General features: G+C 36.6%; 2 protein-coding genes across 2 annotated transcripts in view; one reads left to right on the forward strand and one right to left on the reverse strand.

The window, feature by feature from the left end:
- Nucleotides 1-1,265: 1,265 nt before the first annotated feature.
- The window catches only part of LOC140157313 (uncharacterized), a 29,867-nt gene continuing 7,818 nt past the window's right edge, over nucleotides 1,266-23,314 (reverse strand). Inside the window, exons 2-9 of the mRNA XM_072180457.1 lie at nucleotides 19,463-19,654; nucleotides 16,903-17,142; nucleotides 14,886-15,104; nucleotides 12,799-12,936; nucleotides 11,596-11,793; nucleotides 9,674-9,931; nucleotides 8,667-8,748; nucleotides 1,266-7,167 (exon numbers count right to left, since the gene is read on the reverse strand). Of these exons, the coding sequence (XP_072036558.1) occupies nucleotides 6,701-7,167; nucleotides 8,667-8,748; nucleotides 9,674-9,931; nucleotides 11,596-11,793; nucleotides 12,799-12,936; nucleotides 14,886-15,104; nucleotides 16,903-17,142; nucleotides 19,463-19,645 (1,785 nt within the window). The 5' untranslated portion in view covers nucleotides 19,646-19,654 and the 3' untranslated portion in view covers nucleotides 1,266-6,700. The remainder of the gene's footprint in view (nucleotides 7,168-8,666; nucleotides 8,749-9,673; nucleotides 9,932-11,595; nucleotides 11,794-12,798; nucleotides 12,937-14,885; nucleotides 15,105-16,902; nucleotides 17,143-19,462; nucleotides 19,655-23,314) is intronic.
- LOC140157930 (uncharacterized) lies at nucleotides 21,929-22,477 on the forward strand. The gene has a single exon (XM_072181179.1). It carries the CDS (start codon nucleotides 21,929-21,931, stop codon nucleotides 22,475-22,477), a length of 549 nt encoding a protein of 182 aa, XP_072037280.1.

The following is a 23,314-nucleotide window of genomic DNA, read 5'->3' on the forward strand; positions in this document are numbered from 1 at the left end:
CTGAAAAGGGGGTTTTAACAGCCCTACCGTATGTGTCACATCCAAAGTGGGAGTGCACCCCCCTCCCTCGGAGGGAGTGAGGAAGAAAGGAAGGATAAATCTATATTTGTGAGTTAATGGCGAACAAAATAAAATGAAACAAAAATATCAAACTATAATCATGTTTCGACAATCTTGGGTTAGAAAATCATGATAAGTAAAAAAATATGATCATAGATCTCTATTAAATTTATTATCATTTACTTATCATTGATAAGATCAAGGATGTGATGGGAATATTATGAAATTGCTGAGAGTGAATGTATCATATGAAAAGATGATCGAAGATCAAATATGTGATGGATGAGATTATTATTTGTCATTGATTCTTTTTTTTTGGGGGGGGGGGGGTCTATTAATTGGAGCAAAATGTCATCTCTTGCTAACTTTTACTGTGCTTAGTGTACTCTGCAACCTGACATTAGGAAATGCATGTATAAAAGACGAGGGGTATTTGAGATGATTAAACTGTGCCGCCTATAAATTCCAGATCACCTTTTTGTATTTAGTACCAAATACAGGGGAAAGCAGTTTTCCCACAAGAGTATGGGAAGAAACGGTTTTTGATAATTATGCGATATGCCTTTTGTGGAACTATGACCATGCTTCTTGTGAGTAGCCAATTTAATTTATACCTTTATGCCATTCCTAAGCATCTGCCACTGGAGTGTGGACAGTCTTTTGTCCCCCTCAAAAAAGGAAATAAAAAAGCAAAATAGATTTTCACATCTGCAAAAATAATGCATCCTTTTGATTTTAAAAGTTAAAATATCATTATCAACAGGTGTACATGTAGCTGCACATGAGCTCACATGTGTAGCCACTCTCCCTAAACCTAAATACAGCACTTGATTATTTGATAGGACTTGTATCTTGTGGATTGTTCCCAAAGTATTACACATGCAACTGTCAACATAACTGTATGAAAATTGAGAATGATATGCATGTCAGAAGTTTGTGGATTAACATCACTGAAAAATAGAAAATATCTGAAACCCAACAGTAACTTTTCACAGTTCTTCAACACAAACCACACAAGGATGAGGCAGCTAGTAAATTCATATTACATTTTTATTGCAAGAACCCTGTGATACCAAAATCATAATATAATTGCTTAAATAATGTCCACCATGTTTTTAGAAAACCTGTGGTGTTAAAAAAGAACTTAAAATTGATTTCTAAACAAATACCTACATGTATAATGCTACCTTATTTTTTCTACTATAACTAATTTAATGCAACTCTTAACCAGGGTTGTAGCTACAGTGGGTGTCGGCATCAGTGAAACCCAGCACCGGGTCCAGCACTCACTGCTTCTACCACCACTGAACAGTGATTTCTGTGTTGCCACCCACCACTCAAATCCAAAAAACATCAGTGTAGTACTAAATTATTGTAAACTTCAATGGCAAAAACATCTTAGCACTAGATTAATATCAAAAAAGCAATGTAAAAATATAAGTTCAGTACTGAAGCTCAATAGTTAATGATCAATATAAATTTCTCTATAATTTATAATATCCCTATTTTTTTTTAAAACTCACATTAATGACTACTACCCTGTTGACCTCATTTCAGTTGATGCCCTCTAACTACAACTGCAAAGCATAGAAAATAATGAATTTGAATGGAAAACAATAAATAAATGCTGGTATTTATACAGCACCTTTCACATGTATCAAAGCACTTTACATTTATTCTGCCATCATTATAATATGTCAGGTGCCATACAATGCCCAAGGCCTGCTCATACCCTTTGGCGGCACCCGATGGACAATATTCATAACAGCTCCCCATTTCACCCCTGGGTATTGAGAGGCAAGGAAGGTAAAGCACCTTGCCCAAGTGCTCAAAATGATAGCACCGCCGGGCTCAAACTCGCAATCCACTGATTTCGAGGCTGAGCCTGTACCGCTGTGCCACCATGCCCTAAAACAATAGGTGGGTTGTTACTAAATTTATGTATAATGTTGCAACATTATCATCTCTGGTCAAAGGGAAATTCAAGTTCATCCGAAATGGGGTCTTTGTGTGACAGATTCAAGGTGCAGTATGGTATTTGGGGACATAGCTTGCAGGTTTTGAAAATACAGGGTCTTTGGGTGACAGTGTGGTTCTAAAAAAGGGGGTCTTGACAACCCACATTATGGTATGCAGCACCTGCAATATAGACATGCCTCTCTCATCAACCACATAAGAAGTATCATACTTTGAACTTTCATTAGCCTAAACTGAGAAGCCGTATTTACAAATTTCATGCGCCCATACTGATTCGTCATGAGCACTGCAAAACTTTAAGATGCTAATTGTGACCATCCACCACAAAGGGTTCAGGGTGTTGTCCATTGAACATCTTACAACATAGCAGAAAACAAAGAAATTCCCAATACATTTATTGGGTTTTTTTTTAACTCCCCTTTTAATCAATCAATTTTCATTGTAAAGTATTTTTTGAGGAGAATTTGCCTGGTCAATATCTCAACATTACAGCCCATTTGTGGTGGAATGTCAGAGGTACACTATTTTGGTCCCATAATAACAATCCAATATGGCAAACTCTACCACCATAACTTTGTTTGTTCATTACACATCTAAATTTATCTGAGCTTGTAGGCAACAGAGAATTCAGATATGGTATCAACTAGGATGCTTAGGGCTGTCAATTTCCATTTAATTCTCTAAACGGATGTCTCCAAGTTCAACCATTTAGACTTTAAAAAAATGGCCAAAACAAACTATTGGAGGTCAAAAAATGTTAATTATTTTTTTGCTTACACATTTAGGATTTCTCTAAACATTTAAACGGCCACCTGTCCGTTTACATGTTTAAATGCAACAGCCCTAATGCTTATAGGAAAGTATGCATGAGGACAACATTGAGATGTTAACATGCTACATTCTAACTAAACAATATGATGTACAGTATGCAATATACAGATATGGAAATGCTCATCAAAAACATCATTTTAGAAAATATCACCAGGTGATGTTTTGGATGAACATTTCCACTTCTGTGGGTTTATACAGGCCAAAAGCCAGGTTATCTTTGCCAGGGGTGCGGAATTTCCAAAATGCAGACTTTTTTGAAAAGCTCTTAAATGCAAAAAGTAGACTTAATGCTTTAATATGGAAAAAGTGGTTGGTCGCTTTGTCAATTTTTCTTTCTAGCTTTGACTTTTGTGGTAGATTAAAAAAGAAATGATACCATGGAAAGCACTACATGGACCTTTTTGTCAATCATTTCCACTGCACCTACACTGGCGAACCGAAGAAACAGCTATCTAGTTGTATCATACTAAGTAACCACAAAGAGCATTGATTGGAAAAGCGATTGCCGATATCATAATCGCTATGGCACTGTGTCAAATTGCTTGCCCAAACAAGACAATTTTCTATTGTTGCAAATCACAGTTACCAGCCACGACTGAGCAAATAGCAATGTACAATCACTAGATATTTGTCTGACACTCATTCCCTGTCACTTGCTTTTACCTATTAGTGCAAGGTTAAATTTTCCAGGCAGAATTTAATTTTATTTAATTCAGATGGTTTTCAATGTAAACTAGTAAGTTCCCGGTGCTATAACTTTATCAGCATCTCTCTATACTTTACATTAAGAAACATCTCAATAGTATGCAAAATGTAACCTCAATAGTATAATGGACATATTACATGTAGGAGCTAAATTAAATTACACACTCTTAACACTAACAAGTAAGATGGTTTTCATTTGTTTATAAAGAAATTATAGTAAGGTGGGAAAACTTATAATTTAGATAAATAAAAATATGAGTATATATAAAATAGTAACAACATATAAATACTGTACAATGTGCATTACCAGGGTTCGCAGGTTTTTGCCGTAAGTGGAAAAACCGTGGTTTTAACCGCTTGGCAAAAACAGTTTTTGCCGGCAAAAATGGCAAAAAACTAAAAAAGTGATTTATAGTTCAGGTTTTTCATCTCAAAACAAATTATTAAGTTACAAAAATAATTTCCTGAGTGTAACAAGGCCATATTTTGTAATTATAAGTAACATATTAAGAAATTAAAGACATGTGTTTTCATTGCTCAAGTGCATTTAACCAAATTGTGTCATATATCAAATTCAAAACTTTTTCATTTTAAGGACTTGATGAGACAAAAAATATGTTGAACGATTCATGAAAACTTTTTGTGTTAATGTTATTGTTTATGAGCTTTCTGTGTTACTTTTTAATATTTGAGTGACTATATGTGAGTTTTTGCCAGTTTTTTGCCATTTTTGCCAGCAAAAACCAAACCCTGTGCATTACTTAGCAGTACTTAGGGATAAAGATACAAAGAATGTAGTACCGAAACTATAGAATTTAAAACTTAAATATACAAATAAAAGTGATAATTATATTTCACAAGATGCATTCAGCCATTCAATAAAACATTTCAGTACTGTTTTCAGCAGGTGTATAGCCAGGCTTTTGTCCTCAATACGCTGGCGAAGTTACATAATAAATCGGATTAGTTACCATAGCAATAGGTAAAAACAATTTTGAACATATCATGCTGCACTACAAGCAGGTTACACTCATCACCTGTGTATGTCTGCAATCATAGATTGAATACAATTCAGGTCTTTTCAAAGACACTAATCTTACAGGTGCAAGTGATCAGCGTGATATGGTTCAATGCAGAGGTACCGCGTGAACGTATCAGTGCAGCACGGTACATTAAAAAAAAGTGTTTTCACCTATTGCTATGGTAGTTAATCCGATTATTACGTAACTTCGGCAGTGTATAGGAAACCCAGTTCAGCAAAATCTCATTTTCCTTTCCATTATAATACAATATTCTCTCTCTCTCTACACACACACATTTCGTCCTTGATCAATATTTTCTTTTCTTATGGCTACATAAAAATGTTACTGCATTTTTATAAATTAATTATCATAATAGCACAAGTATTAGTACTTCAAACTTGGTTCCATTAACGTTGCATGTGATGCATATTTTGAACTTCCAATTGACTTTTTTACAATATATAGATCTATATTGGTACATTTCCATAACAAATATACAATTTTTCATAGATATACAATACATACATCAAAATAGGTCCTAAAACCTGAAAACAAAAAATGTCAAATTGCAGGCCTAGAGTGACATAAAGTGCAGTTTATCTACTCATATCTCTTGAGGAAGTTTTGGAGCGCTATCACAAGTGTGAGTTGTATTGATCTGAAATAAATATGAAGTACTTATCAGTGGCATAGCCCCAATCGATCTGAAAATTTGGAAAATCCCATAGGAAAACTGCCGAAAAATGCTTGTGCCCCCCCCCCATCAGACCCGGTGCCCCCTCAAAAATGGTCGGTGCCCCCCCAATATGATGACCCACGCTACGCCACTGGTACTTATTCATACACTAGTATTTTAAAGTGCATTATAGCCGAGAATCCCTCAATGTGCTTTGGGTTAAATACCACTAATTGCCCACAGTCTTCAATGGAAACATTGCTAATTTCATTGCTAAAAACCGATGCATTGCGGAAGAATTATAGACAATGTTGATTGCGCACGCTGGCGCATTACTTGCGTTTGGACGTGGATGACTTAAATGCTGGACACAATGTCGATTGATCGGTGACATCTGGGAAAAAGGTCTATAGCAATATCACCCACCAGCATCAGGCAAGTACCGTATTTCGTCAAATAAACGCCCCCGGGGGCGTTACATTTTCCGAAGGGGGGGAGCGTTTATTCAAGGTCAATTTTAGAACGATAAAAAACGCAAAAATGATGAAATATGAACTAGAAACACTGACTTCTGGCTCACTTCCGGGTTTCCAATCCAGATTTTCGCCAATTATTGACGCTATTATTGACCATGTGGGGAACTTGGTAAACTTACTACATAAGATGGCATGGAAATATCGGCATTTTTGAAACATCTTGGTTGAAAAAAGTGGTGGGGCGTTTATTTGGGGGGGGGGGGGGCGACTATTTGACGAAATATGGTAGGTGTTAAGCTGTATACAACCTTATCATTTGACTGACTGTAGTATATATCATCTCAAGTTGAGAGTCATGCCATGTTGGATTTCGCACCGGCAGATTTGAATTGATGCATTTGCAGTTGCAACGCCATTGTACAGACAAAACTGCTCTTCTATGCGTGTGTATACGCCCCACAGGAATAGGTTATTGCACACGATTGGAATCGGCAACATGGCATTACTCTCAACTTGAGACGCAACTGACTACATATTGCTTTTTACCTCGAGACTGGTAATGACTTCAACATGCATCTCTGTATGTGAGAGATGTGCTGCCTTTAGACACATGTGTATTCAGTATTCACCGCTACACAACTAAAAACACACAGTAATGTCCCTATAGTTTTGATCAGCTCATAAACCGCGGGCCTTATACATCACAGAATAATATCTATATATGTTATTTTGAGAATTGTTTTGTGACATCTCACCAGAAGCATCACACATTAATTCAAGTCCCATATGTTGTATATTTTCTTTTTAACACACACAAAATAAACCACATATGTCAACTATGTCACTCTTAACATAGGTCTACTGTTCGGAGTAGTAAAAGCCTAACAATTCCCGCCGATTCAGAGCTGATCAAACTATACAAAGGCGCTGTATACCAAGCAGTATGGTACATCTCAATCATCTTGAGTTGAAGGTGGGCTTAAAGGTGGACTCGTTGTTACAGGTCTAAATAAAGTAAATGCTGATGATTGGTTCATTCTGTTAGTTGATGGTGGAGGACTCTCCTGGTCTGTATCTATATTATCATCCATCAGATGAGTAAAGAATGATTGCGTTGCCTTGACAGCGATTGCCTTCCCAGTATGCTCAGCTGGATCACTACAGTTCAACCAATCAAAGAATGTTTCCTCCTCGACGACGTCTTCATCAGAGAGCGCGTCAAAGATTTTCTTGAGTAGGCCTGGAGGATTGCCAACTTGGAAATTAAACGCTTGAGCAGCGTAGAGGATTTCCAGTTCTAAGTCACTATCGGCGCTGGCCTCGATATATTTGCGTAAAACAGCCACTCTGTCTCGTAAGATGACCTGGTAGCCTGGGATGGTATAGGACATGCCCAATAGGGTTGCTTGCATTGCAGTTGCTGTTAAACAAAAGCATAATTATGAAAAAAATCATTACAACTTCATTCAAAAATTATAATGAAGATTTTATTATGAGTTGCCACTCTTATGTGAAACAATTTCAACTGACTTGATTAAAATAATACATTGTAGGACAGTGCCAGATTGCTTGCCTGTAAGGATTCAAGGGTTTGTAATATCAGTGCAATTTTCAGGTACGCTACACCGATTATTACTTAAAGATGTACCATCCACCAAGTGTTTTCTAACATTTTTGTAACAACATAATCTTGTGACATTATAAAGGAACACACCCTGCCCCTGCCTCCCACACACACCAATCATGTAGACAGTGCACGATTTGAGGTTGCGGGTTGGGGTACTTGTGTTTGTTGCCCGGCAACGCACAAGTGTAACAGGTGCGTATGACGAGTACTGGGAGCGAACAAATTTGGAATTGAATTTTGAAGTGGGCAAAAATATAAGGTGAAAAATGAACAGGGAAAATTAAAATTGAAGTTTGAAGCGAGCGAACTGTCAGGATGAAAAGAAAATCTAAGAAAATATAAATCGAAGTTACAAATAGTAAACTTGAATAAAAAAAAAAGTATGAAACTGACCAGTAACAAGGCAACACGGCAACAAACAGGCAGAATATATTAGAGTGCAAAAAAAAATTGGAGCAAAAGTTATCTTTAACGTGGCATCACGGCAACGAGGGATTGACTAAAATACATTAAATTAAAAAAATTAAATTGACCAGCAACATGGCAACAAGAAGGTAAAATATCGAGCAAAAGTTATCATCAACAGGGCAACACGGCGATTGAGCGATGATTTTTTCTTTTTTTTGCGTTGATTGTAGTGTTTGTTGCCTTGTTGCCATGTTGCTGCGATTGATAGAGGTACAATTTTATTTTGCGTTGGCGTTAGTGCTTGTTGCTTTGACTGAGATCCATTTTTTACGCAATGCTTAGCGAATTTCACGTTTGTTGCCGTGTTGGCTTGATAGAGGTATAATTTTTATTTTTTATTTTTTGCGTACCTGTACAGTCATATGCCTACGTATGCTGTGTTGAACAGAAAAAAGTACCCTAACCCTCAACCTCAAATCGTGCATGTTATGTAGATGCAAAGCACAATCAATTTTCATCTTTTAGTTCATCTTTCATGCTCATTTAGATAGACTTAAATTATAACCACATTTTGGCCCATTTTAGCATTAAAATGCCATTTTTGTGTGAATTTGTCCCAGTATAAAGCCATTCTGGAAGCAGATCAATGGGACAACTTTGAATCTGTAATCAATTTGTTTCTTCATCTCGAACTCAGTCATTATAAAATATAATAATTTATGTAAATCATTTATAAGAGTGCTATGGCAACTCTCCAACAAAGGCGAGAAATTGTGAACTTCCTGGGGCTCCGCCCACTGGACCACACACGTTTGAGCTTGTCCTTCATTCTCGCAACACATTATGAATACCAGAAAAATGTCCCAAATGGAAATTGCACTTACGTCCTCCTGGGTTCTCCAAGAATTCTGTAGCCAACATTCTCATGAACTCTTTACTCTCCCTTTGCTCAGTATTTGTATGTCTCTGAAATACAAAACATGTACAACATGTATGAAACAAGACTATAACTTCCTAGTTCAAATTTTGGGGTTTTTTCTGTAAAATTAAATATGTGATGCGATCAAGCTAAATGCGTGTCAATAAAAATTAAATTTCAGTTTTCAATTTCATTACATGAGCCATTCTCAGAGCTCAAACCCCCATGATTTACGGTTCTAAAGATATGGCTATTTCTGTGTTGCTCAGAACAAAATAATACAAAGGAAATTGAATACTATTATTGGTTCAAAATCAATATTCCCCACATCTGACTCATTTTGCTTGATCACATCACATATGTGGTAAGAGGTCGTCGTAGTTGGTTTGGTAACAAGTGAATATTCGATCCATCTTCACTTTCAACTATATTCCAATTCTTCCTACACACATATAGTATTTTCTTCTTGGCGAGTCGGTGACATCAGTACCTTGAGGCAGCTGTTTCAAATGCTTATCTATGTGTGTACATGTATGTCAAAGCTATGGGCAAATGCTGGAGTTTAAAAGCTACAACCAATGAAATACAACATCACTGACTCACTGAAAGTTCAAATACTATAGGCACGTCTAACCAATGAGGATGGTATGGTGCTTTGGCTTGTCTTCACACATACTGTAAAAGTGGAAATTTTCGTTGTACATTAACTTTCGCACAATTCAGGCTCAATACACCTACCACAAAAATAAAAACACTCAAATATGTTCTTTTTATGTATAGGTATGTAAGAAAACTCAAAATCATGAATTTTAAAACAAGTGAAATGGTCAAAAATTGGCAAAACACAAAATTGTACACACACAAAAATAACCACTTTAACAGTATACTAGGGAGTGCCAGAATCTGATCCATTGTAGAGTATCAGCTGTATTGTAAGTTCTTGTGCACCTCTCAGTAAACACTGCAACTCACCTCTATTAAATGGCACACATCTACATTGTCTGGTTCTACTGTAAGAAGTTGAGAGATTTCCTTCTGTAGGAATGTCAACCAATTGATTTCTTGCATCCTGGAGCCATCACTGTCCGCTATATTTCCATTTCTTCTGGGTGCAGCTACTGCTAACCAAGGAGGATGGCATGGTGCTTTATGTCGTTTTGATGCATCTCTTGTTGCTGGACAAGCTACCAATGGGCGATGCATACAAGATGACGGTGACTCTGTGATTTGCTGTGATAAATATGAACAGATTACCATTTGTGTATTAATCAATCAGATGCAACCAAAGAGTGCCAACTCTGCCATGTTTATGTGTCACTCATGGAGAGCAAATAGTGAACCTCTGGATAATTTTGCAAACTTTGATCAAAAGTGCGCTGTAGTTTGCATTCTGCATGTAACACTTTGTGCCAAAATAGTGTGTTAAGCTCTGAGTGTGCAAATCTTTGTAACGCTAAATACACAATTCATTGTCTGATTTCGGACTCTTTTTATCATAAAACCCCAGAGGTACACTATTTGCCCTCCATGAGCGACAACCCAATGGTAGATTTACCATAACCTTACTCTTACCTTACACCAGGGTGAGAATTTCGGCGTGAATCCGAGAATCGATTCTCGCGAAGATTCTCGTAAACAGATTTCTGTGAATCAAAGTTGATTCTCGCATACTTTTGTAGTTTAACATTTAGTTGATTTGCGAGAATCAAATGATTCCTGCAAATTTATTCTGTAAGAATCAAGATTGATTATCGCACTGTGAAACGAAATTCTGACCCTGTTACACACAGGCCCATTTTGGAAGCTTTGCCTTGATTGAATCCACCATGCTAGCACATGTTACACTAGTCTGTTATAGGATTCCTATTTTTACTATAGGCAAATGATCTAATTCATGATCATGAGAGGACGTACCTCCTGCATATCTTTGTGTCAGCATACAGTTTGTGGAAACACGAAATGGCTTAATATGCATGTAAAAAACTATATACAAAAATAAGGTCTTATCTTTTGAACAGTTTTCATAATTTATCACTTCTCTATCAACAAAAAACCTTTTTTTCCTAATATAACTACTATTTACACACCATAAAATGGTTTAAAATGTTGGAAACTTTCATATTTTAACCATGCACAAAAAATAGCCCAAAAATGTCCATAAACTTTTAAATCTAATTTCTTTTTATTATATGTAGAAACACGGCAGTGTATTTAAAACTGTATGAAAATACCACATTGATGTTCGCATGCACTTCAAAAATGTATATCAAAATTTTTTTCATCATATTTGGCTATGAGCTCATTAATTATTCATGAGTTAATTTGCATAAAATTTACATAATTAATTATTAAACTTGCTTTTCTAAAAGCTTCCAGTCCAAGCTTGCCAATGGTATGACACTTATTGGTTTTTACCCAACCGATAATACTGCAATGCAGTAGTTAATATGATACCTCCACACCAATTAAATATACCACTTTTGTGGGGGTAATAGAATATAGGGTTAAAAGATGTGCTTGCATTGTGTAGTACGCTCAACGCAAATCCCTGCGTACCCAAGTTGGCTCTCATGATCAAGAATTAAATATTTTGCCTATAGGAGCTAACACCTGGTTATGATGTAACTGGTCGCACTACTATATCACCACTCTTTGCCCCACCCCCATTTTCAACTTGTTTCATTTTCTGCATAATATCTTGATCAGGAAACTGTCTGCAATTCAAAGACTCATGAATTAAATATTAGACAAACAGATGGTACTCCAGATTTGAAGTCCTTTTAGATCCCTGGTCCTAACAATATAATATGAAAGAATATACTGAGTACATGCAAGATGTTTATTTGTTGACTTGGTTTCTTATCATTGAGTTCAACTTTACATCACTAACATACCTGTATTTCTGGTTGGTTCAATGTCACTCCTTGTATATATGGCAGATTATCTGGACGGTTTAAGCACTTGGTTTGGAAGGCTAGCAAGTAACCTCTTGTGTAGACTCGTCTAGGTCTGGATGTTTCCTGTTGCTTTACTTGTTGGCTGCTGGCTTGCGGAGAGTCTAGTACTAATCGACCGAACATGTCAATGGCAGCCTGGAAATAAAATTTTGTTGACAAGTTTGAAATAGCAGATAGACTGTTCAGTGTTTATAAAAATATAATACTGCAAAGAAATGATTGTAAACAAACAACATAAAACACCAACCCATGCATACTTGTATATGGTGTCAAATTAACTGTTAACAGATGGTCTTAACATTTATTAAAATACCCACTACCACGTATTTACCCTACATGACTCCCTTTTACATCCTAGAAATATGGGGGAGTGTGTAAAGCACACACTCCCCTGTATGTGGGAACCAATCACACACTCCATTATGAAATAATTTAAGCAGTGCCATTGTCGACTGAATAATATGATATCACATTCAATGTTTATATAATACAGATAACATAATGAAATTATTTTTTGTTTATCAGATTAAAATATAGCCAGCTCAGCCCTAGGTAGTCTAGTGGTAAGAAATGGTAAGATGTACTGGGTTAATATTGACCAGTCTTGCTTAGCTTATAATTGGCCAAAATTATTTGTTACATCGTGAATCAATAAAGTGCAAAATTACACTCACATAAATTCGCATAAGCCTGCACCAATCACGCATTACGCGAAGTGCTGTGACCAAATATGTGCACATCATTCTATATCAATACACAATGTTATGAGTTCAATTTTTTCCACCAATTATAAGCCGAACATACTGTATATTGTTCATCCCAAGCAGGGTAGTGCTATAACTAAACACTCCAGTGTCCACAGGGACCCCCGAACTTGCAGAAAATTAAAAAGCAGGGGGTCTGGAGTAGAGTTTGGTGAGTCCGAGTTGCACAAATGCAGCATAAATAGTATGTCTGCAATAGCGCTAGATTGAAAAACTGAGGGTCTGCAGGGACCCCTGAACTTGCAGAAAATTTAAAAACAGGGGGTCCAGACTCTATTTTGGTGGGTCCGGGACCCCAAAAAGCAACCTAGCGCTACCCCTGATCCCAAGCAGAAGACATTAATTTATGATTGGCTAATTGGCACAAGTGACCTACCTGTAGTGTGTCTCTTGCACATGGATGGAATTGAACTTTCCATTTTTTACCATTTGTTTCATCTGTGCCAGCACCTTCAAGTTGTTCCATTATCTCTAAACATTTGTTAAGATTCTCTGAGATCATACGCTCTGAAATCTGGAAATACAAATGTTTTGTAAATAAAAGAAGTATGAATTGATGAACTATGCACTAATAACTGCAAATTAGTTTTTAATTGAGAAATTGGACAAATTAATGCACATGTGCTATAATAGATGTATCATATGCATGAGCATGTAGGGGCATGGGCATGTGTGCCGGACAAGGTTATAAGAGCATTGATTTACCCAACTTCTACAGTTTTAACCTATTTCATACACAAGAAAGAAATCCCACAATTTTTGCTATTCTTATACATGTAACATTCTTATTCCCTAAAATGTTGAAGAACAGAAGCAAACCTACTACCACAAAATCAGCGTAAAGTCGCTGCGACTTTATGCTCATTTAGCCGAGTTGGTAGTTTCGATATATTTGGTCTGACTAAGTTGATGTTCTTTGTTTGCCGCCACCTGTACAAGCCAGTAGTATTATCCTTCGTGAATGGCCCATTGTGCCCTCATACTTAGTGGCTTTAACAGATGAGTGAACACCAACACAGTAGCCAGGGCGTTTTGAGTGACTAATACCTTGCGACTTTACGCTGATTTCGTGGTAGCAGGTCACATATAATAAATGCATCCACCATCAAGGAAAATGAATCAATCCTACATGAAGTGAACATGTCTGAAAGTCCTGCATGTGGAACTCAGGAGTGGCAATTAGGCCTATGCATTATCAATACACTCCACATATATTTCTGGTGTCTCCCAAGTTTATTTTGAGTTCATCTTTGTCAGAAATTGAATGAATTTGATCATGCTCAGTGTTGCTCACAGAAAGTAAAGGAAAAATACATGTAAAGAACACTATGGAAACTGCCATATTGGGTTACTGTCTTCTCTGGTAAGTTTTAGAAGGCTTTGCTTTAAAACAAAGCTTTGTGCAATGTATGCAAAATGACAACCAACAATCAATATGGCTTTAGATAATATTATGCACTAAAAAGAAATTGAAGGGTACACATATAGAGACACACTCTATCCCTGCATCTCCTAAATGCAGATATTGAGGCCTTCTACATTTTAATTCCTTGATCACATCAGATTCTCACTACCCATACATTTGGGTCTTAGCTAGCCACCCGTCTGCCCGTTATTTTAGACAGGGTGTTTGCTCCTAGGATGGGCAAATTGAATGCCTTTGACAGATGCTACATTATAATTGTAGGTGTTGAGAAAGCTAATTGACCTTTATAGTAGGTCAGATTTGCAAGGCCATAACAACACATATTTGAACTATTTGAACCCCCAATGGGATGTAGAAGTCTATAGCTAATTATAAGACCCTGCATACATTATATCTAAAATTAGCTTACAAGCATAGAATAATCACTATCATAGTGATAGTCAGTAGAATGAAAATGTATTCTTATTAGTCTGATAAGAATATATTTTCATTCTACTGACTATCACTATTTGCGTGTTTACACTGAGCACTCTGTATTTTTACCCGGTATTACTGGTAACTCACAATCCGATTCAGGAAACAACCAGCATGTTTCTACTGATGCTTAAAATAAGGGTTGTGGTGTGTTCCAGAAGTGCTGAAAATATTCTCCTGACCCCAAGCTGCTTTTAAGGTCATAATGTGATACATAAAGTGTACAACTGTACATAAAAGAAGTTCAACACCCAGCAACCGTTAACCGTTGTGTTTCCACTGGCAGAAATACCGGGTGTTACACCACATGGTCTACCTCATGAGGTGGATCATGGTTGCCGGGTGTCCACTCCGCATCACTCTGAACCGATCTGTTTCCACTGAGCACATTAACCGGTAACACTCTACTAAACCACATTAATTGCCCGCCAAACCGTTCCCCAGTAGAAACATGCAGATTGATAGTGATTATTCTATGCTTGTAAGCTAATTTGACATATGTACTATAAATCAGTAAAATGTCACACCTTTTCCAACTCCTCCATTTTGTTTGTTTGTCTTACCTTGAAAGATTTCTCATTGATCATCTCTTCCGTTCTGGAACAGAATTCTACTATCTCTTGCATCTGGACTTCATAAGCTCTTGTCATGGTCTTGTGCACTAACGAGTCTCTGGTTTGGTTAAACTCATCTAGTTGATTGAGGAATGAGTTCTCTCTGTCGTGTAAAGCACGGTGGAACTCAGCAAACATGGCTTGGATAGTTGCTCTGCTGTCAGATACCTGAAAACAAAGTGTTATTGTAAAACACAATGAGATTTCTATCATTAGTGGAGTATGTTGTGCAGGATTTTTTGTCAAAAATCAAAAGAAACACCAACAGTTTTCAGTGAATTTAACAAAAGTATAAACACTGACAGTTTTCAGTGAATTTAAGATTTGGTATGAGGTGAAAGCTCATATTTTTCTCACAACACCTGTGAAATTTCAGGTGTGAAATATGTTTCGATTAGGCAGCACGGTAAAAAATATGGTAGTTTGGTGGTTATGACCCAGAGGTCATCATTTACTGCGGTTCTATTGGGTATATTGCTGATAGCGATTGATAGGCAAAAATGATGCATACTGGGAATGAAAAGGGCTCAAATTCGATAGCAATACCCTATGGGCAACTGTGGTACACATTTTTGCAACTGCTGAATCAATGTAACTCATGGAATATGAATGTGGCCTCAAGATGAGGTAGAAAACAGCATGTGTCATAATCAACCACCCACCTTTAAAGTTTGTATGAGGCTGTTGACTTTGAAAACATGGTCATATTCACAGTTATAAAGTTAAGTAGTTGTTGTGGTGGGTTCCCATGAAATTAGCATGAGCTATATATGATTGTGTGGAGGGGCCAAGGGGTACTGGACCCCCTGTCTATATGTTTGTTAATTATTTAATGCAGTGACTAGGTAAACTATTTTGTTGAAAAATCTCTGACTATTCCTTTAAAAAGCCATAATGTATGATATTCATCAGGTTTAATTTTGGTAATTCTTCACTCAAAATGCTGAAATAATATTTAAGTAATAACTGTTAGGATAGGTTTGTGTCAATATTAAGCTGAAATAACCGTTGACAAGGTAAAATGAAATAAACTCCACTGGCTATTTTGGCCATTTTACATGGAGGATATTTAAAAATATCTGTATCTGTTGACATGAAAAACACAGCAAATTTGGCTGATTCCATTTACATAATTATGTGTAAGTTGGGACATATGTGTAAACATTACAAATATGCCAAAATCAAGTTTGAAAAAATATTAACCAATTTCATATTATAAGATTGTACATTATGGCTTTATAATTAAGGGTATATATTATACAAATACAACATGTTTTGAGGGGAAGTAGTCAAAACTACTGGTCCTGAGGTGATGGATGTTTTGACTACTTCCTGACGCGTCAGCAGAGGGAAGTAGTCAAATCATCCAACACCAAGGGACCAGTAGTTTTAAATACTTCCACGAAATGGAACATGTTGTATTTGTTTTACTATACCTCATAAATATTTTCACTATCATGGTAAAATCATAAACAAAAATCAAAACACACCAGTACTAGTCAATGTGCCGACCGGTATGGTAAATAAGCTTTATATTTTGCTTATCTGATTTTATTGCAGGATTTCTGTTCAATTAATATTTACATTTTGACCTATATTATTCTAATTTTCTTTCTAACACTCCATCAATAACATTTTGTTTCATAAAACGTCAAATTCGTGTGTTATTATCCATCGGTAATCTCAGAGAAATTACTGCAGCATTTTCATGATAGACACATCTGCAGAATTGCCGTCATGTAGCACAATGCTACGTCTGAAGGAACGGTGACTCGTTGGGTCGAGACACCGTGAGGTAGTAGGGGTGCGGAAGTTTATACTACTTCCCCGCGTGCGAGTAATTGCACAGGCGCGGGGTCAAAATACCGTACTCAGATGCTGGCGTTATTAACCAATAAGATGTATGGATTACCTAATAAATATTTATGAGGTATAGTAAAGATCAATTACACAACCTCTAGTTTACCTCCTTTTCCCACGATGACACCTGTTTTGCTCTGACCTCAGCCACCTGTGACAACTTGGTTTGGAGCCGTTGTAGACGTCCAGACAAACACCTCTTGAGGTCTGCTGAACTGCTAGATTCTCCTGTAGTTTGAGGAATGACCCGTAAGAGTTCCATCATGGTCAAGTTGTTGATGAAGTTGGCCACTCCTCCGTCGGGAGCGTTGAATTCTTGGCTGCATTCTGGACACTTGATTGTGATCTGGCGGAAAAGATTTTAACAAAATAAGCAAGTTTATTCACAAACTATTACACAAAATCTCTAACTACCGTATACAGCTTCCAGCAATCAAACAAGTTCTACATTGTATAAGAGTCATTCATTAAGGGGGTACTACACCCCTGCCTAATTTTGTGCCTATTTTTGCATTTTTCTCAAAAATTATAGCGCATTGGGGACAATTAAGATATGTATATTATAGGGGCTACAACTACTGCACTGGAAATTTTATTTCAGCGCAGACAACAGTTGTAGAGTTACAGTCAAAATGAGGGAAAACCAATATTTGATCAATAAATCAATAACTACTTGCTTTGAGTTGCTGAATTTTCAGTACAGTAGCTGTAGTCCTTGCCTCTATAATATATCTTACTTGTCACCAATGTGCTATAATTTTTGAGAAAAATGCAAAAATAGGCACAAAATTGGCCAGGGGTGTAGTACCCCCATAAGTGGTATTAATATTCATGAGGCAATGAGCCAATATCAGCAGACCTTCGATTTATGCATTTCATGCATTGACTTTTGTCAATGTATGGCCCTGAATTCACGTTCACGTATTACTGTGTCATACACACGCATCATTCTTGGCTGCCAATGATGGATTTTTACTTCTGATTTTGGTAATTTTTTTAAACCATAATAACAAAATCAGGCACTGCTGGTCAGCAGTGCCAAGTATAATTAGAAGAATTTCTCTGTACAAAATGTAGCCAAAATCGAGCATGCATATGCAAATCACAAGGGGGCATACATTGATTTTTGTCACTACTGTAGCACTATAACAAAATCATAGTCAGTCATTAATCTCTAAGCAACTTCTTTCATAAGTGTTATCAAAATGTTTTTTTACAAGATCAAGGTACACACATGTCATTGTCCACTTGTTTGAGCTTAAAGCTGTTTTACGCTATCAGTATCAGAAGTTTGCTAGAGTGGAGTAGCCAATTGGTGGCACTGTCATGTGTAATACACAATGCAGGATTTCTTTTAAAATCGAAATTTTGATTCACATCTTTTTCTCACCCCAAAAACAGCTAATTTGTTCAATGTTGTTTTTGCTGACAATTTAAAAAAATCAGCAATTTATCACCTTGAAAGCACAAGGAAAATCCCACTTAAGGCCAGTGTAATGGGAGAGAACATGGACCTTTTCGAGCATCATTATTTCTGAATTGTATGTCAAAAGTATATAAAACTATACATTTTTGGAAAGGAAATGAGTCAAGGAATCCCATGGTGATGTCAGATTTGTTAAAAAATCTCGAGTTTTTGAAAAAATCACAAAAATTCACTTTTTTACCCCATTTTTTTGGTGACAACAAAAATCCGTTCGGAGAAAAAAAGAATCAGTTAGCTTTTCATGAAGAAGAGACATGAACTTAGGGAAGCTTTTTTTATTTTTTTGAAATTCGTCTCTTTTTTTCGAAATATTGAAAAAAACATGTGAAAAAAGCAATTTTGTCACTCTATTAAGCTAATAATTGCACATAATGGTGTATATTTTTGTTTAAAACAAATATTTAGAAAAAATGAGAAAATCTTCCCTAGGCTTTGATGTACTCTAAACGATAGTGCAAAAAGTTTACCTTTTGCTTGCATATTTTTCGAGTTATCTTGTCACAAAAATCTTGCAATATTGTCAAAAGTGAACTCTGAGAAATCGACGTTTTAGTAAAAAAAATGTCAAAATTATGCACAAAACGTCCTTATATTTTAAAACGGTATGACTTTCACGCTTGGAAAAGCTGTATCTGGTGCATGGTCTAAATATGCATCTTTTTGCACCAATAAATCTATAATGTCTGCTTTCAGTGTGCCAAAATTCAAAATAATTAAAAAATCCAAGTGGCATTTTGACTGCAAATTGTTGTTTTGTTTACACCACATTTGCTGGCGTGAACAACATACCGAATGCGCCTTGACTGCGTTGGACAGAGTTGCGTTGCGTGACGCGCCGCGAATCACGCGCGTAATCACAATATTTCGCATTCGCAAGCATTTCTGACTCATTATTTCCGCCAATTTACTAAGCTGTCTTGAGCCATGTGACTTTTAGAGTTGAAAAGAGTGAAACAAATCAAGTAAAAATACGAGTAAATATTAGCAAGTTGTATTTTATCAGTTTCAAGTGAAAGAATACATGTTAGTGTTGATAAATATCAAGAAATCTCAAATTCGGGCGTGAACGAATGTGTCTTCCATTACTCTGGCCTTAAATGCAAATTATATGTTTACGCAGGATGCTGAAGTGAGCCTTATTTTTCTTTGCCTTATAAATAACAATGCTAATTATGCTTACTAATGTCAAACGAAAGAATCCGTTGCTATCCGGGTTAAACTTTGTTTTTGCCATCTTCCTCAGGCATGCTAAACAGAATGTATGTTGACATGGCAACACTTTCGGTTTTCTGTCAGAATCATCAAACACCTCTGAGCAGATGTGGCATTCTAGAAGTTGCAGAAGATCTTCAGCCATGTTCATCTCATTTGCCTGAAATAGAAAACAAATTATGCAACATGAGTGGCAAAGTAAAATGGGGGGGGGGAGCGTGGCCTATCGGTTAAGGGTCAAGGGTTGAATCCCAGGTCCGCCTGAGCTCAGCTGGCTCTTTGTGTCCTTGAGCAAGGCACTTCACTCTACTTGCTTAGTGCTTCGGAGGGCACTTTTAAGCCGTCGGTCCCGTGTACATGTATTTCTGACATTAATACAGTGTACACTACAATACGTTAAAGAACGTCATCACAGGCTATTCGAAAAGAGCAGGGGATCATCCCGGTACTGTTGACTGCACTTCAAAAATACACTCATCTATTCTAGGTTCCAGAGTAAAAATAAGTACAGCTTGTCTGTACGCAGTACGATAATACTCATTATAATATGAGGGAGGCACTTACAAGGAAGAAGAAGAGGATATTCTTTTATGCTGCCCATTTCAGCCATTGCTTTCAAAAATACAATTAATGTATAAGACCACAGAGTTGCTAGCCTTTTCATAAGGTCATTTTCACAGTAAAGGGTGTAACTTTTGATTTTTAGGGTCAAAATTTCAAACCACTTAAATATGTTTCTGTTTACTGTAATCATGCATAGAAGCAACTTAAATTCCAGTAAAATAGTGTTTCAAGGCTTAAACCTTTTGATTTCTGATAAAAAATTTGACATTTCCATAACATTTTGGTTAAAATCTAAGAAAAATGTATTTTACATAAGCTCAGAAAATTATGACATGAAAGCTGGAATACATGTGAAATCCCATTCCAAAGTAAGTCAACAGATATAAGTTAAATTTTATACCATGTTTTGCTATGTTTGTAATTGCAATTTTGAAAATTTTTAACATCAAGGGTCATTTGCAATGGAAATTTCCCAACCTTAAACATATTTTTTAAGTTTTAATTGGGTTCCTAAAATAATTTAAATGTCTAACTTCATGTACAAATACTACTTGATGAAAGGAACCTCCCAGCCAAGTTTCACAGAAATTGGAGTTATTTTTTAGAATTGGCAATTCAAGCGATTTGTGTTTCGGAGGCTTCAGTTAACAACACAGGTGATCATAAAAGTAAAATATTTGGCTAACTACTACAAGTTGACATGAAAAAATAGGTAAAAAATATCACAATTACCAATTTTCATGCTTTGCTTAAGTATTGAATTTCAGTTGTGACAAAAATTAAATTATCACAGCAAGTCATTTTTTTTGTTTCGGAGGCTTCATGTTTACAATGGTTAAACATGGCAGAAGTAGTTTTTTTGAAAACAACACTGTTGGGATCATATAAGCTGTTATTTTCTTGTGTGTATTGAATCAATGATTCTATGCGGCAGATATTGCAGATTTATAACATGATAATTTTTTCACCCATTTGTTAAGTATGGTGTTATTTGCATGTGAAGCCTCAGAAACAGGCTTTCTTGAATATAAGTACATTTTTCAAGCATTAACCATAATATCAATTTTTTTAAATTTATGACATTCTGCACATATCATGCAACAATTACAATGCAGATATCAATATGGAACATACCAATTTAGATATGCATAGATGATAATTAAGTTTACTGTTGTTTCGGAGGCTTCATTTGTTTCGGAGGCTTCAATTGTTAACGGAAAGTTTGTATTGGGTCCCATTTTCAAACGGTGATATATATCTCCATGATTTAAAAACAAGTGACTTGAGGATCTACTTTGCTACATTTTGATAAATAGATTGGATGAGCTCTTTTATTTATATTTGCTCAAGCTTGCTGAACAGTTTGTTTCGGAGGCTTCAAAAAAGTTAACGGAAAATCAGCTCTTTGAAGTCAAGATTTCATAAAAATTTTAAAAGCTTGTAGTAGGCCTACACGAACTGGCGAAGTTTGTTTGAGGCTTTACAATAGAGAGCTTGCGAAATGACATTACTTTAACTTTAACGTCTAGAGGATTATAGAGGATTATGTATTCAAAACCACCTTGGTTTTGAATACATAATCCTCTATAATCCTCTAGACGTTAAAGTTAAATGTAGTATATTAATCATCTAATCATCAGCGACCGAAAGTCAGCTGTTCTTGTTTACCTTTGGGCTACTACACAGAGCTCATCTCCCATTAATTAAGTGACCTTTTGCCTTGTGACCTTTGGCCCTCAATAAATTGCTTTTGACATGTGCTACTAAAATGGCTGGTTGTTGTCGTTTTGATTGAGGTCTTTTGTCCACTAAATAGTTCCTTAGCCGGAATAGTTAAACCCCGACTAAAGGATATAACACTGGCGACGAGATGGCTGCCCAACGTGCACTTGGAGATATCCCGATTTTCAACAAAACTGCAGAGGATTTTGAAACTTACGCGGAAAGGTTGGAACACTATTTTGCAGCGAACGGGATTACAGAAAACAAGAAGTCACATCTGATCACGCACGTCGATCATGAAACTTTCAAGTTGCTGAAAACACAGGTAGCGCCTGATAAGATAGAGGACAAAACGTATACACAATTAAAGCAGGTCTTAGTGGAACACTTTAACCCAAAACCAGCGATAATAGCTGAGAGATTTGAGTTTTGGCAACATGACCAGAAGGGGGGTGAGAGTGTGAACGATTTTGCTGCTGAACTAAAAAGGCTTAGTTATAAGTGTGAATTCGGTAACTTCCTAAATGAAGCACTACGCGATCGTTTGGTGTGTGGTCTCCGTGATATTCATACTCAGCGCAAATTACTTACAGTAAAAGATCTGACTTTTCAAATGGCCCTAGATACAGCGACGCAGCGGAAGCAGCTAAACAGGGTGCGCAGCGGTTTAATACCAGTAGTAGTAGTACAAGTGTAACTAACTATGTAGGGGTAGTAGACGAGACACCAAAATTATAATAAATCCAGTAACGGTGCTAGTAGTAACCGTAAACCAAATAGTCAAAGTAACAGTTCGTCTACATGCTACAGATGTGGAAAGCAAGGTCATACACCCTCAGACTGTAAATACAGACAGTATAAGTGTAATTTTTGTAAACAACAAGGACATTTGGCTAAGGTATGCCGTCAGAAGAAAGGTCAATCAGGTCATACACATTATGTTGATGAATCGCAATCACATAGTCATGAGTCAAATGTAAATAGTTGTCAAAATGTCAGTAATCATGGTAATGTACAGGTAGCTGGAAATGCTAGTCAAGAAGTGCATTCCGGATGTCCATGTCAACAAAGCGCAGGTACATGTAACATGATGCAGGATTTTGACACATTAGGGTTGTACCATGTTGATGTTGAGCGTGTTGGCCATGTTGATACAAAGAAATCAACAAAACCAATTGTTGTTATGATGAATATTGCTGGCACACCAGTACAGATGGAAGTGGATACCGGTTCTGCTAAAACTATCATTCCAGAAACTCTGTTCCGTGACAAATTTGGACATGTCACATTGACACCGCCACAAGATGGTCTCAAAACCTATTCTGGAGAACCACTGCCCCTTTTGGGTGAGGCAATGGTTGAAGTGTGCTATGAGGAGCAAAAATATGTTTTGCCTTTAGTTGTGGCCAAAGTTGAGCATGGTCAACCTGCATTATTGGGTAGAAATTGGTTACAATTCATAAGATTGAATTGGGAGAATTTGTTTGTTGCAAATATTATGCATGTTTCAGAGTTGGACACAGTGTTGTCTAAA

This window comes from Amphiura filiformis, chromosome 7 (genome assembly GCF_039555335.1).
Source record: "Amphiura filiformis chromosome 7, Afil_fr2py, whole genome shotgun sequence".
NCBI lineage: Eukaryota > Metazoa > Echinodermata > Ophiuroidea > Amphilepidida > Amphiuridae > Amphiura > Amphiura filiformis.

Excerpts from the sequence above, each read along its gene's own strand:
- LOC140157930 (XM_072181179.1), top strand. The coding sequence starts at position 21,929 with ATGGCTGCCCAACGTGCACTTGGAGATATCCCGATTTTCAACAAAACT.